This window comes from Pipistrellus kuhlii, unplaced genomic scaffold, assembly GCF_014108245.1.
Source record: "Pipistrellus kuhlii isolate mPipKuh1 unplaced genomic scaffold, mPipKuh1.p scaffold_m20_p_13, whole genome shotgun sequence".
NCBI lineage: Eukaryota > Metazoa > Chordata > Mammalia > Chiroptera > Vespertilionidae > Pipistrellus > Pipistrellus kuhlii.
Window position 1 is genome coordinate 25,334,792 of NW_023425438.1, and position 16,198 is coordinate 25,350,989.

General features: G+C 44.0%; 1 protein-coding gene across 1 annotated transcript in view; it reads left to right on the top strand.

Moving 5' to 3' along the window:
* The first annotated feature begins 297 nt into the window (after positions 1–297).
* EML6 (EMAP like 6) overlaps positions 298–16,198 on the top strand; it is a 191,351-nt gene continuing 175,450 nt past the window's right edge. Inside the window, exon 1 of the mRNA XM_036435332.2 lies at positions 298–1,123. Within this exon, the coding sequence (XP_036291225.1) occupies positions 927–1,123 (197 nt within the window). The 5' untranslated portion in view covers positions 298–926. The remainder of the gene's footprint in view (positions 1,124–16,198) is intronic.

Here is a 16,198-nt window from a genome sequence, read left to right on the forward strand (position 1 = left end):
GTTCTGTAGGGTGTTCCCGGCCAAGGGAGGGTTCACGGAGGGTATGAATGTTAAGCACATACATAACAACTAATGTTGTTGCGTATCCACCCTGGCTTCCTGGAGGGAAAAAAGCAAATGTTCTTTCAAATCCTATCAAAAATGATCATTGCATATTCACCCTGGCTTCCTGGGAAAACAGCAAATGTTCTTTCAAATCCAGCCAGCCAGCATCATATTATTAAGGAGATGAGTCTGGAGGATGAAAGGAGTAGTTGACAATTAACAATAACAGTAATAATAATAATAATAATAATAAAACTTATAGTTTGTGGATAATTTTCTTGGACTGGGTGACTTACGCAATATATATATATATACCTTTCTCCCTCGCTCTTGCATTTTGGATATAGACAGTCCATCGGTGTCGGACCCGAGGATGGCGGTGGCACAGCCTAGCCGGGCTCCCTGTCAAATCACAGCTGTCACGGAATAGACCCCGCGCCGCCTGCCGGGCGGCCCCCGCGCACCGCAAACTTCAGGGCGAGAGGGAACTGGGTAAATCAGCGCTCCATGATGCGGGCCCCCGCTTTACAAGGCGGGGCGGCCCCCCCAGGCGCCTCTCCCGCGGGCCGGCGCCTGCAGGTGCAGTGAGGCGTGCGCGCGCGGGGCCGGCGCCTCGGCGGACGGAGGACGCCTCTCCCTCGGCGGGCGGAGCGGAGCCGGGCGCCCGGCGGGTCTGGGGCCGCGCACCGGCGGCGGCGGCGGCTCGTCTCCGGCGGCTTCGGCGGCGGATGATGGTGGCGCCCGGCGCGCGGGGCGGTGTGTGCGCGTCGCCGCGGGAAGCGGCGCCCGGCGCGGAGCACTGAGCCCCGGCCGGTCCCCCGCGGCCCGGACGTCGGCGAGGACACAGCCGGCGCGCGGGGGGCGCGCGGGGCCGGCGGATCATGGCGGAGCGGACGGCTCCCCGCGGCCAGCTGCGGCTGGAGTGGGTGTACGGGTACCGGGGCCACCAGTGCCGCAACAACCTGTACTACACGGCCGGCAAGGAGGTGGTCTACTTCGTGGCCGGCGTCGGCGTGGTCTACAACACCCGCGAGCACAGCCAGAGGTTCTTCCTGGGGCACAACGACGACATCATCAGGTCAGGAGGTGGGGGGGGGGGGGCTCCCGGGTGCGGGGGGCGGGAAGGAGGTGCGGGGGGAGGCTGGAGGGGTGAGGAGGGGGAGGATGATCCCCCGGGCTTTCCTGGGGTCACCCCCCTCCCCCCATTCCCCCGGGCGCCCAGGATGTTCTCCGGAGCCGCATGGAGTAGCCGAAGGGCTGCTGGCTCCGGAGCCAGGGCAGCAAGAGGGCTGGGGTGCAGAGTGGGAGGGAGAGTTCCCTGTCCTCCTCGGAGGGCTTTGCATCTCCAGGGAGTTTAGTGTCTGGATGCTTTTTATTTTTTTGTGGTTCGTTCTTGCTACAAGTGGAAGGGTAACTGTCAAACCCGTCTCCTCCCCTCGCTAACTAGGTAAATGTAGGTAAACGACCTGAGCTGTGGGTATCATCTTGGGGAGGTGTCTCAGTAGGTTCCTCAGCAAGCCAGAGGACTTAAAAAAAAAAAAATCTAAAAGAAAATTTTGCTACAGGTAATTTGGGATCTTCATCCCAGATGCTTTGAAACTGGGGACATGTCTTCTGCAGTGGGTGGGGAGTTTGTTCTCTTGAGGTTTCACGTGGCAGCATGTTAGTGCCTAAAAGCTCATGTATACGCCCAAGGGATGCTTTGCTGAGGTTGTCACAGGCCGGCAGCTGCTGGACCACAGCATCCTCCCAGGCAGCCCACAGGATGACCAACATCTGGTATGGCCAGGACTGAGGACAAGAGCACGCCGGGATGCACAGGACCCGTTTTAGGGGTTCTCCCTAGGAATTGGCAGAGGGACATAGTTTGGTCACTAGCCCTGTCCTTCTTGGGAGCAGCCACAATCCCTCCAGTCCTTGTCGGCTTCGTGCCTGCCTAGAGGTGTGGTCCAGATGCTGCTTGCTCACAGGGAATCCCTTCCAGCCACGGGCGGTTAGGGAAGGTACCGGTGATGTGAAATGACTTGCCGAGGATGGACTTACAACTGACAGACCATACTTGAACCTCCAAGCATGTGTGTGCTCACTGATGCGGAACCACTTCCATCCCATTTCCAGAATGTTTCCACTTGTGCTCCACGTTTGCCTTTCCTAAGGAAGTAAACCGTGAAGTGGTGTAAGGTGAACGGTCTTACTATCTCCCCGGGAGAAATGATTTTAAAGACTAGCTCCCCTCCCTGCCTTGAGTATTGTGCTTGTTCTGGAGCCCTTCCCTCCATCTTCTCCTCCCCCCACCCTACCTGAGACCTAAATTTGAAAAAATGCAGTCAAAACTTAATATTTGAAGATATAGAAAGATATAGTTGTTGTTGTTGTTGTTTTTAAATCCTGACTTTTAAAAAAATGCAGATTTTAAGTACAAGGAGCTCTGTTGTTCTCAGGATTTGGTGGAACTAACGTAAAACTTCCTTCATGTCACATAATGACAAAATAGCTTTTCCTCTCTCCCGGAAGTGGCAATAGCTGTGATTGGGGCAACCCTACTAGTTCTGTCCCAGGGATTTTCCTTTTCTAATTGCCAGGCTGATTGTTAAAGGCACAGGTGCAAGCGATTAGCAGTGACTCGTGAAAAGGTCAGATGTTTAAACATTTAAACCCATTATGTTTTTGCTCTTCATGCAGTGCTTTCCATCACACCATCAAAATAAGATGCAGTCCTTGGGGGGGGGGGGGAGGAGAGAGGGAGGGGAGAGAGTGGCCATGAAACAGAGAATTCCCTGGGGTTAAATCGTGTTTATGTGACAGTTCACTTAACTACTTTGAGGATTTGAACTCCTAACCTAATTTTTCTATAAAGGAAAAAAAAAAAAAATGAAACGCACCATTGAGACTGAAGGTGGGAAAAGGGTGGAGTTGCAGTACGTTGCTGCTGTGACTGGCAGCTGGACTAGTGGGGATGTGATGCTATCTGGCATAAAGAAACACTCAGATTTGAAGAAAAGATGAATGAAATTTTTTGTATGACTGGATTTGCAGGGAGCCCCACTTGATGAAGGGGGGGAAAAATCAACTTAACGTCTGGTCTATTTATTAAGGTTGTTATATATTTACACGGAATAGTGACATAGTAGTGCGCATGCCTTCGGAGAAAGGACTTGATTGCTAAATGTTCCATATTTGGTTGGTCTGAGCGTGCATAGGGTGAGCAGGATGCTTTAGTGTGCATGTATGTCTTTGTACATAGGAATACAGTGAACTCCAACAGGTTAAAAAACACAAACCACAGATCATTATGCAAGCAATAACTGCAAAATTAGAATGTTTATGCTTTTTAAGATTTCACTTTATCTTATACATGTAAATCTTCCTTCTTTGTTTTTATGCTTAGAATGTGAGACTCTAGTGCCATTTTTTTTTATCCTTTTCATCTCAGAAACATATTAGATGTTTGAAATCAATATTGTAAAATGTTGGGAATATTTATGTATTAACTGTGTGTGTGTGTGTGTGTGTGTGTGTGTGGCTAGGACAATTGTACTCTTATCTTTATGAATTTCAACTGTATATCCTAGCTACACTACTGAATTTCCACTTAAAATATTGGAATTTGTCATTGAAAGAGAAGGACTATAACCAAGGTTTTAGTGCAAGTGTATTTTTTGGGGGGGGTGGGTGGGTGGGTGGGGGAGGAATACTAAAACTTCTAAGTCTTGAGTTCATTAAATGAGATAATGGAAGTAATTGTCCAGTTAGCATTTGTATTAGTTTGAAAGATATATTCACGGTGCATACAGTTCCTACTGCTTTCTTTATTGTGCTACTTTCCCTAGAATATTGACTAGAAAGCAGCCCCCCTCCTCCAAATAGATACCTGGGGGATTTTATAAAACCGTGTGGCCTCTGAGATCAGGATGAACCATGATAATGATAGGATTTGGCAGAGCTCAGCATGTGTCCTCCTGACTTAGCAGACTACGTGTTTAAGTCAGATTTTTAGCAAGCTGTAGATATGTGAAGTGTGATGTGATCTATTGGATGTGATTTATTGTGTGTGGAGGCTTAGTTTTATTCTCTTGAATGATTATTTTCAATGCAGATAACAGATTAGAGGATGATGCCATATTTAGCCCTGGTAATATTGTTTGCTGTTGGTGAATAATAGGACTCAGATCAGGGCTTGAAGGCAAGGACAGTCAGAGCCTGGGATAGTAGCTAACTTGGTTTCTACTTCAGGTAGCAGATCATGACAGAGAAATGGAGTGAATGAAAGGAAAGGTCATGAGCACATGTGCTCCCTGTCACCTCCCTTCCATTTCCACAGTGGCTCAGTGGAGACATTTATCATCCCCACGGCGGATCTCTGGATTGCTTCTGACTAGTTCCCTGGCTCCATTTTCTCCTACGTTTTAGCTCTCCATACCAAGGGTGGTTTTTCTGCAGTCCTGTTTCAGGAGGAAGGGCACTGGCTTTGACTTCACACACATTCAGTATGAACCCCCGTCTGTCTTTTACTGAAGGCATCTGAGTGAGTGGCTTGACCTCTCAGGGCCTTGTTTATTTGTGACATAGGGATAACAATGCCTATATTGCATAGCTGTAACTGTTAGAAAGAACGTATGCAAATGGTCTTGCATGGGGCTCATTAAATGCGCTTAGTAGTGGCAGTAGTAGTACTCAATTAAAAACAGATACATATACCAAAAACAAAACAATGATTCCTTTTAAAAAAATATTTTATTTTTATTGATATTTTCTAAGAGATAGAGGAGGGGATGCGGGTGGGGGGAATAGGGGAAAGAGAAGAAGAAGAAGAAGAAGAAGAAGAAGAAGAAGAAGAAGAAGAAGAAGAAGAAGAAGAAGGAGGAGGAGGAGGAGGAGGAGGAGGAGGAGGAGAGAGGAGAGAGAGAGAGAGAGAGAGAGAGAGAGAGAGAGAGAGAGAGAGAGAGGGGAACATCGATGTGAGAGTGGAACATCGATTGGCTGCCTCCTGCAGGCCCCCACCAGGGATCGAGCTGAGCCCAGGCATTTGCCCTGACAGAATCGAACTGGCAACCTTTCATTGCACAGGACAATGCCCAACCAACTGAGCCACACTGGCCAGGGCCAGAACAATGCGTCCTTATTCCCCACAGGCTGACGTTCAAATTCCTTAGCTTTCTGTTCTTTCTGGTCATAACCCACCCTTCTACCCTCATTTTTACTTTCTTTCATTTTCTTTTTTAAAATATACTTTTATTTGACTTCAGAGAGGAAGGGATAGGCAGAGAGAGATAGAATCAATAATGATGAGAGAGAATCATTGATCGGTGCTTACTGCACACCCCCCACAGGGGATCGAGCCGAGCCCTGACGGAATCAAACCACGACCTCTTGGTTAACAGGGTGATGCTCAACCACTGAGCCACACCGGCTGGACCCTTTCTTTTTTTAAAATCATTCATTGTTTGCTCTCCACTTGCCATATAGTAAGATCACTCTTTTCTCTCCTACCTTGTGCTAGAGTGCTTTATTTCCTCCTTCCCCCTCCTTCCCCTGTGCCCCCTCCCCACCCAGTGGCATCGTGGTGAGAGCATGGACTCTGCTGTCAGGGAGACCTGACTTTGAACAAATTACATCTACCCCTGGTTGGATGAGTTGGGGGAAATCACTAAACCTCTGTGAGTCTGAGCTGTTACCACTGAAACAACTTCTCATCTATAAAATATGGGTTTAAAGGTATCTGCTCTATAGTTTTTGGAGGTGCCCACAGTGTTCGGCAAATATTAAGTGTTCACCACAGGGGCCTGTTTGTCTCCACATCTGCATGATCCCATCTGCTTCAGTCTTACCTCTCCCCTGCGACCTTGACCGTCCTTAGATAAAGGGAGACCTTGCACCCCTGAAGTTCTGCATCTTACAAGGCCAATGGTGCTCACTTAACATGTATCACTTAGTGCCACTCTTCCATTCTGAATAGTTTCATTTGTAAATGTATGTAAGATCCCGAGGCTGAGAATGAATTTAATAACCAGAGGCAGCATTTCTGAGTGCAGATTCACTGTTCAGTGTGTGTACAGATCCATCTCATCACCCTTTTCACAGCTCCATGGTGTTGGCACTGTTGTTAGCCCCAGTTTATTGGTGAAGAAAGCAAGGCACAGAAAGGTTAAGGATCTTGCCTGTGAGTCACTAAGTAGAAGAATGTAGAATGAGCATTGGAACCCCAGTCGCTCTGATCCCAGAGCCCAAAGTCATTGCTTCACTGCTTTACAGACTCTCTTATTTTTCTTAATCACGGTGGTTCCTACTCTGTGCCTTGTTTCTAACCAGAACTTAGTGAGCTAGTTGCTCCTTGTAATTCTGTTTATCAATCCTGTGCTCTCATTGAGAGTATTTGAAGCAGATTTCATTCTAGAAATGAAACCATATTCAAGTTCATCATGGAAGATCATCAATGACTTGAAACAATGAAGCAATCAATGATCACCTAAAACATTTAAGAAATGTCTCAATTGTAACATAGCTAAAATAATCTGTTGCTGCAAAGATATTTATTTATTTATTTATTTATTTATTTATTTATTTATTTTTTACTTTTGAGAGAGGGGCCTAACTTGGGCCTGGAGTGTTGGGCAAACAGGTTCACCTGAAGGCCTGGAGATGTGGTTTCATGTTCTTTCTTCCCCTGATGAGTCTGAAATTGGGGAACATAACTATAGAGAATCAAACCCACACTGCATTGAGTGCCTGCTCTGTAGCAGACTGTATATGTAGCCATCTTATTGAATCCCCCTCTTATCCAACACTGGGAGATCATCTTCTCATTTTATAGGTAGGGCTCTGAGAAGGAAAGAGATTTAAGCAACGTCACTCAGTGATACCATCTACTGTCCATTGGATCTCCCTGTTCATTGGCAAGTGCAGTGAAGTGAAAGGTTTTGAGGGAAGGTTATAGTCTGTTCCTAAATGATCTTATTGTTGTTATTCTTCTTAGTAAACTATCGAGTGTTTGCTCATTTTTGTTAAGATTGAATACATATTGAGTACATATTATTCTTTCTCATTTGCTTATTCATCAAAAACTCATTTCACATCTAGAACGTACCTGGTGCAGGGCGTACAACAGTGAACATGACTGAGTTCCCGCCGCCGTTCTGGGCTGGGAGACTGGTAATGAATGAACAAGAAAAAAAAAAAAAAGGTGAACATTGTTGTGATTAATACTAAGAAGTGAATCATTATAGAGAGGAACTGGATTGGATGGGGGTATGGGCGCTACCTTAGATAAGGTTTCCAGAGCAGCTCTCTATGGAGATGGCATTTCAGCCGAGACCTGAAGGATGAGAAGGGACAGATACGTGAGGCTGCTGTGGTAGAGGAGAGGTTATGGGCAAAGGCACCAGGGTGGGAAAGAACTTGGTACGCCCCAAGTTCTGGCGTAGGTACCCAGAGAAAGACCAATGTCATTGGAATTCTCATCCAGGTGGTTAATGCCTTGCGGGTTATGGCACCTTATATCCTACATTTCCCAGGACAGTCACAAATACTTTGTTCAGTTACTGCCATGGGTGCCCTTGTTCTTGTCATATTATAGGCCTCTTTTAAATTCTAAATATGTGACCATGTTTTTACTTTAAAAACATGGTTACCATATAATGGGTTGTTTTGAAGCTTGAAAAACATTGCCCTGGTACATACTCTCCTGTAAAGAATGATATTGGGCTCACCGCCAACAGTCAGTTTGAATGTATAGATTATATTGTGGTGAAGTGAAAAAATGTTCCATAGCAACATCTGTAGGTGGGGCTGCCCTAGGGGGCGGATCTGCCCATTTTTGCCAGGTAGGTGACATTATTGCCTCCAGAGAGAAAGAGGAAGCAGCTGGGAAGGCTGACTTGCTGCCTCTGCTTCTGGGACTGACACTTCCCCAATAGATTGGAACCGCATGGAAAGCCATTCTTCAGCCAGTCTTCAGTAGTCAGTCTCCTCCTGTAGATTTCACTTGAATTTGTCATATGTGGATCAGTCTCAAATGTAATTAAAGTGTTTGAGAGAAGATAGTTCTCAAATATCCTTGTGCATAGGAGTCACCTGAGCACTGAATCAGTAAGTCAAGGGTGAGGGCTGGTATGCTGCATTTCTAAACAGCTCCCAAGGGGTGCTAATACTGGTTCATAGGCCACGCTACTCAGCAAGACTTTAGGGATCTCATTGGTATGTTTCAGAGCTTGATAGTGTTTCTTTCAACCAAAAAAATACCACCCACTAGTGAAATAGACTTTGAATAATATATATAGTCCATATATTTATTACATTCTTAAATTAATAGAATCTTTCATATAAATTAAGTTGGCACATAGCCTACTGTTCCTTCTCCTACCGAAAGAACCAGCCAGGCCTTGGACAGGCGAGCCTGTCCATGTGGTCAGTGGAAGAGTATGTCCACAGACTTCGTGCAGACATGTACCTAGGAGATGAATTGCTGAATTATGTGGTTTAACATTTTGAAATACTGCCAAATTGTCTTCTAAAACAGCTAGACAGTTTTATCACCACACCAGCATTGTGTCAGAGTTTGAATTCCTTCACATCCTTACCAACACTTGTTGTCTGTCTCTTTGATTATAGCTGCTATCCTACTGAGTGTGAAGTGGTAGCTCATGTGGTTTTTGTTGTTGTTGTTAATCTCTACCCACAGATATTTTTCCATTGATTTTCTAGAGAGAGTGGAGGGAGGAGTGAGAGAGAGAGAGAGAGAGAGAGAGAGAGAGAGAGAGAGAGAGAGAGGGGTATCGATGTGAGAGAGGTACATCAATTGATTGCTTCCTGCATGTGTACCTACTATCCAGGGCTGGGGATCAAACCTTCAGCCAAGTACATGCCCTTGACCAGAATTGAACCCGAGACCCTTCAGTCTGCGGGGCAACACTATCCACTGAGGCAAACCAGCTAAGCATCATGTGATTTTAATTTGTATTTTTCTAAAGACTAATAACATTGATCAGTTTTTATGAATACATTTATATATCTTCTTTGGAGAAAATGTCCATTCAAATACTTTGCCCATTTTCTATTTGGTTTATTTGTCTTCCACCCCCCACCCCCTCCAAGTTCTAAGAGTTCTTTATATATTGTCAATGTGTTTTATCTGACTATATTATTTGCAAATATTTTCTCCCATTTAGTGAGTTGTTGTTTCACTTTCTTGATGGTGTTTCTTGAAGCACAAAAGTTTTAAATTTTGCGGATGTTCAATTTAGTTATTTATTTTTGTTGCTTATCCTTTTTGTGTTAAAGCTAGGAAATCATCACCTAATTGAAGGTCATGAAGATTTATTTCCATATTTTCTTCTAAGAGTTTTATAGTTTTAGCTCTGACATTTAGGCTGATCTATTTTGAGTTCATTTTTATATATAGTATGAGGTAGGGGTTCCAACTTCATTCTTTTGCATGTGGAAATCCAGTTGTCTCAACAGCATTTGTTTAAAAGACTATTCTTTCCCCATTGAATTGTCTTGGACATCTATAGCCTTTGAATTTCTCTAGCAGGGTGTCCATTCCTCTCACATAAAAAAATATTGAACATTCGGGGACCTAGAAATGGAAACAATCATTAAAAAGTTTAACCCAACCCTGGCCGGTGTGGCTCCGTTGATTGAGCATTGTCCTGTGCACAGAAAGATCACTGGTTGAATTCCCAGTCAGGCCATATGCCCAGGTTGAGGGCTTAATCCCCCTACTGGGGTGCATGTGGGAGGAGGCCGATTGATGTTTCTCTCTTTCTCTCTCTCCCTTTCTCTCTCTCTAAATTAAGTAAAAATGTATTTTTAAAAAATGATTAACCTAATATTAATAAAAACCTGAGGCCTTGGTTTCTATCCCATGTTTGTGAAGATGCTGTTAGATCATATGAAGGATAAATAGATTTTTATATATTTAAAGAATGTAACCACTTATACTTTGAGGAGCCAGTGCAGAATTTAGTAACTGCTGGCTTAGGGACCAGCAATAGTCTATATACCTTTGTTTACTCCCAAAGATTTCTGTTTTTTAAGAATGAATTCTCAGCCTTCAGCCTTGCTGCTGGAGACAAATGAGTGGGTGAAGGTGGTATAGAAAGTAGAGGGTGTGATCAGAGAGGGTGTTCCTCAAACTCTACTCCTTTACAGCCCGTTCCTTTCTTCCCCCAATGGGAGGCAGGCACCTGGATGGCCCCAACCCAGAAATTGTAAGCTTCCAGGATTGCCATCTGGTTCTCTGCCACTCCCTTTCCCATCGGCATGAAGGAGGGAGGGACAGGCCAGCTCTGTCTCCCTGCAGAAAGAAGCTTTCTCTGGACTGGCCAGAGATAGGAGGCGGAAATAGAAATAGGCTGGTCTGAGAATTAGTCTAAGTCTGCTGAGAATCAGGGTAAGGCACAAGGATCATAAGGTGATGGGAATCTTTGGGGACTCAATTATAGGGAGGAGGATGGCTGGCCTCTCAGGCCCTACATAGTAAACAGGCAGCTGGTCTTTTTCCCTGTTTCTTTTTCTTGCAAGTGTTCCTATGTATCATAGGGACTCACATCTCCACTTTTCCCTGGATAACAAATGCTTTTATTTCCTCTGACTGCAGGCTAGCATTTACCTTCAGCACACATGACTATCCAGCTTGGTTTTACAAAACCAACTGAGTTGATCTTTTGAGCCTTAATGTAAAATGGATCATTAAGTTAAGAAGCCACAAAGATTTCTTGAGTGTCCTATGTGTCATGCACTGTGCTAGGCAGGCACTGAGGACCCAACAGTGAATAATATGTACTTCCTCTCAAGAAACTTAAAAGGGCAATATTCGTAAATGAGCAGCTGGATATGGCGTGTTCTGTTCTCTCATTGTTAGCCCAAGATGTCCGAAAGCCTCAGGACATACGCCTCTCCCATTCATGGGAGGGGGTGGCGGTCAGAGAGGACCTTCCAGAATAAGGAGCATCATTAGATTATTTAAACTCTGGGCTGGTCCCTTGGGCTGCCGTGTAGATAATGGATTGTTGGAAAGAAAGTCTGGAGGCACCTGAAGTATTCCAGGTGTGAGACCATGATGGCAGCACACAAGGAAAGTAATGAGAATATCCTGGAGTTTCTAGGTTCCTGATGATTGTTTGGAAATAGGGGTGGGGGAGAAGGGGATGTAAGGTAGGGTCATGTTTCTGGTTGGATGGTGGTTATCATTCATTGAAATAGAATGGGGAACAGGTTCAAGGTCAGGGGGTGATAAGTTCAGCTTTGAACATATTTAGATGGAAATGTCTGTGAGACATGCAAGACGTGATTATACATTTATATGGGTCTTCTTGCTCAGGAAGAGCGCTGTGGGAGTTGTAGTGAGAGTGTTAGGAGTGACTGAGATAACCTAGACCAATGGCCGGCAAACTCATTAGTCAACAGAGCCAAACATCAGCAGTACGATGATTGAAATTTCTTTAGAGAGCCAAATTTTTTAAACTTACACTTCTTCTAATGCCACTTCTTCAAAATAGACTCACCCAGGCCGTGGTATTTTGTGGAAGAGCCACACTCCAGGGGCCAAAGAGCCGCATGTGGCTCATGAGCTGCAGTGTGCTGACCACAGACCTAGGCAGCTTATGGAGGAAAGAGAAGAGGCCAGGGCTAGCATTTTTTTTTTTTTTAATCATTATTGTTGAAAGTATAATGTATGTCCCCTGCCCTCACCCCGACCCCAGGTCTTTACCAGCCTATTGTCTGTATCCTTGGGTTATGCATATGTGTATATACGTTCTTTGGTTGATCCCTTCCCACCCCAGGGCTAGCATTTTGTGGAAGGTGAACTTTTAGGAGATCAGCAGAGAAAGAGGTGCTTGTGAAAAATGGGACCAATCAGAGGGTTAGGAGGAAAACCAGAAGAGTGGAATGCCCTGGAGGCCAGGAGCAGAGAGGGCGTCAGGGAGACCTCCGACAGTAGCAATAGGGCATATCCTAATAGCCGGGAAGTCTGGAAGGTGCCCTGTGGATTTAGCAAGGAGAAGGTCATTGGGTGAATTGCCTTTGCTACATTAACGCTAGGAATTATTATTTTCCTCTGGGTTGTACTTTTCTCTGGGTTTTAAACGTTGTGTTATAGCAGTTAGAATTCCAAGGGTCATTTTCTTTTAGCTTCCCTTTTCTTCCTACAGTCCCTTTATGTATTTTGCTCATGCGCCAGTGAGTTTTATGCTGCAGTGATAGGAAGCAGTCATCTCAGCTTAATGACTTATCTCCAGCCGACTGTAGCTCTCTTTTGCTCTGGACAATGGGAGACATGGTTACAGAGGATGCTTCTTGGTAAAAAGCCTTCCAGGTCTATTCTTCTGCACGCTCGGCATTCACAGACACAATCACGTCGGCCAGGCCACGTTCAGCCCTGTGAGAGCCTGGCCTGCTGACAGGGAATTCACAAGTCATCTTTCTTGTCTTGAGTAGCATCCAGTGTTTTAGTCTCTATGATAAAAATATAAGGAAGAGATATGAATTCTTGGATGTTTCATAATTATTTTCTTTCCAGAATGTCACTTGGGTTTTTATATAATCTATAGGAGAAAAGCGAGAAGATGTTCCATTAAATAAACCTGTTCAGTGCTTCCTGTGTGAATGACAGTGTTCAGGCCACAGCGATGACAGATCTCCGAGCAGGAGACACGGAGTGCCTGCCACTGCTTCCCTCTTCATCTCCGTTATCCAGTCAGCCCCAAGGACAGCTGATCATGACCTCTCTGTCTTGCTGCTTCCGCCCTGGTTCACAGCCCTGTTAACTTTTGTCTGGATTAGTAGAGTAGCCTCCTAACTAGTCTTTCTGCCCCCACTATCACTCCCCTGGTCAGTCCTCTCTTTGAAAACCTGGCTAAACATTAAACAAATACAGGTTTGTGAGCCCACTCCTAAAGATTCAGATTCATTACGTCTGGTCATAGCATCCCCCGCTCCCGCCCCAATCTGTAATTAAAAATGTTTCCCATAGAAATATAGATAGGTGTATATAAATGTACACACACACACACACACACACACACACACACACACACAGTTTTCTTTCCCTGTCCAGGTTCCATCTTTTTCCCCCCCTCAAATATGTTTTTATTGATTTCAGAGAGAGAAGGGAGATGGAGAGAGAGAGAAGAAACATCAGTGATGAGAATCATCAATTGACTGCCTTCTGCACACCCCCCACCAAGAATTGAGCCGTGATTTCCTGGTTCATAGATCAATGCTCAACCTCACAGGTTGACGCTCAACCACTGAGCCACACCAGCCAGGCACAAAACACTTCTATATATATATATATATATATATATATATATATATATATATATATAGTCAATAAAAAGTCACAAGTCATCTTTCTTGTCTTGAGTAGCATCCAGTATACACACACACACACACACACACACACACATACATATTTAGAAGTGTTTTGTATATATATTATTGACTTTTTATAGAGAGGAAGAGAGAGGGATAGAGAGTTAGAAACATCGATCAGCTGCCTCCTGCACACCTCCCACTGGAGATGTGCTCGCAACCAAGGTACATGCCCCAGACAGGAATCCAACCTGGGACCCTTCAGTCCGCATGCCGACACTCTATCCACTGAGCCAAATTGGTTCCAGCACAAAGCACTTCTTGATAGCTGGAAGATTTGAGTCACCTATTCTGGGAGATTAAGCGCCCTCACGATGCCATCTGTTCCGGTAGGGAATATGAATGAAGGTGCAAGTTGAGCAATTGTGTCTCTTACTCCCCCAACTATCTTAACCAAGAGGCATATCTGCTTTAATGGAGCAACAAATCAGAGGTTTTGAAAACCCACCTTATTATTTTCCTAAGGACAGGCTTGTGATTTCAGCTGGTTTTATAAGGACTGATTATTTCTTTTCAAGACGCACACAGCATTCTGTTTAAATGCCTTCGGGAGGGAAAACGACAGAAGAGGAAAAGGAAAGGAAAACAGGTTATTTTGTTGTAGCTGTTAATCCTTGTGGACTGACTGTCACTGCAAAAAAAATTGCAGGCTCAAATTTCACCTAATTCAGAGCTTAGTTTTTTCAGAACAGATTTTCTCTTTAAGTGATAGTATTTTTTGTTATTTTATAGATAGAAAATGAGGATCTGTTTCTAGGTATATTTAATTCCACACGTGTTCCAGTTTCATCTAACCCTCTCCTGAATCTCAGACGCTAATTCAGCAGCTAGCTTTTTCCTTCTGAGTGCCACAAAAAAGGTGGAAATCACGTTCCCAGCAATAAACCGATGAAAGCATTGAGCAGCAGCATACCCCCAGAGGTGCCATGTCTGGGAGGCAGTCGCTAGAAGACATCCTAGCGTGGATCCAGGTTGTCAGCTGCTGGATGTCTAAGTGACTCTTCTCCTGTACCGTGTGCACGCCGGAGGCCACATGTTTTCTCCAGCCTATGCTCATGTGGCGTGAACACCAATCCCTGACCTTCTCCCTCACGCATTCCTAGGGATTTTAACTGTAGGATTTTAAAAAAGAGACTTTATTAAGTCTTCAGGGGATAGGCAACATGTTTGGTAAATGTGGTAACGTGTAAATCATACTGATTTTAGGACCTTGCCACACGTCTCCCCTGTGTGTGGTGGATCAAATGCTTCCCTTGTTTTCATACTTGGATCCCCGTGGGCAGTGGCTTCTGAGTGCGCGGTCTGCATGTGTCCGGAGCAGCCACCGCATCCTTCGAGACCGAAACAGGAGCGGATGTGCAGAGAGCACCCTTCTCCTCACAGTCAGAGTGCTTTCTGGGTAATAAGATAAAAGGTCTGCCAGACTGATGTTTGGGTAGTAGTATGTGAAAATAGGTAGCCAGAAAATACATACTAAAAGAAGGCAGGAATTCACAACACTGCAAGTTTACAATGAGGCCTTAAAAAATCTCTATTTTTGTTTTAATCCTCACCCGAGACTACGTTAACTGATTTTGAGAGAGAGAGAGAGAAAGAGAGAGAGAGAGAGAGAGAGAGAGAGAGAGAGAGAGAGAGAGAGGGAAAGAAAGAGAGACCTTCAACCTTGTGGTGTATAGCAGCGTTTTTCAACCGCTGTTCCGCAGCACACTAGTGTGCCGCGAGATGTTGCCTGGTGTGCCGTAGGTGCAGACAAGACAAGAATTTTATAATTTTTCACTATTTTGTTTACTTAATATTTCATAATAAAGTAATTATAAAATACTTTCTTTGTGTTTATTTGATTCCTATTCAAGAGAATTACTTTATATATAGTCAATATAGGCACAGAGTTAAATTTTTTAACATTTTCTAATGGTGGTGTGCCTCATGATTTTTTTCATGAAACAAGTGTGCCTTTGCCCAAAAAAGGTTGAAAAACACTGGTGTATGGGATGACACTCCAGTCAGCCAAGCCACCCAGCCAGCGCAAAGCTCTCTCTCTATTTTTAAAATTTAGATTATTAGCTTTGTTCGGGGGTTCCGAAATCCTGATTCAGGAACTAAACAAACGTTTGTGAAACTACAGAAAACAAAATGAACATTTCTGCTGTAGCCTTATCTGTCACTATGGTATGAGAAAACTAGCATGTATGTTGGAAGCCCACATGATGAGTGAACTTAATTCCCACTTATGACTAAAATGACAAGGGGAAAATTGTACTTATAAGGGGGATTTGAACTTAGTAAATTTATTTCAGGCTCTTTGTTTTATTTTATTTGGGCCCTTAGCAGAAAAATACTATGTTAATTAGCAGAATTGATTTTATGATATGTTCTTTATCCCTGAGGTATGTGAAATTATGAAAGAAATGGAAGCATATGTGGAAGAATGCTGAACAGTTTTTATTTCTATTAATATACTTATTTTAATCTTGTTTATTCATAATGACATTATATAAGTTTATCTAGGATTACTACTTTATATTAATACTGGGATTACAGAACTGAACTATTATTACTTCTTCTAATTTTGTGCCTGGTTAAATTTTTTGTAATTTATAGGTAAGACAATTTTACTTTAATATGCACAAAATGTTTCAGTAATTCTGGAGGAAACCAATTCCTTTTAGTGCAATTTACTGCACTAGTAAGGGTAAAATTGTTTATTGACTTTTGGCAAGCCATCAAAAGGAAATTATAGCTATTTGACAGAAATCTCAGGAAAAGTAAACAGTAAGAT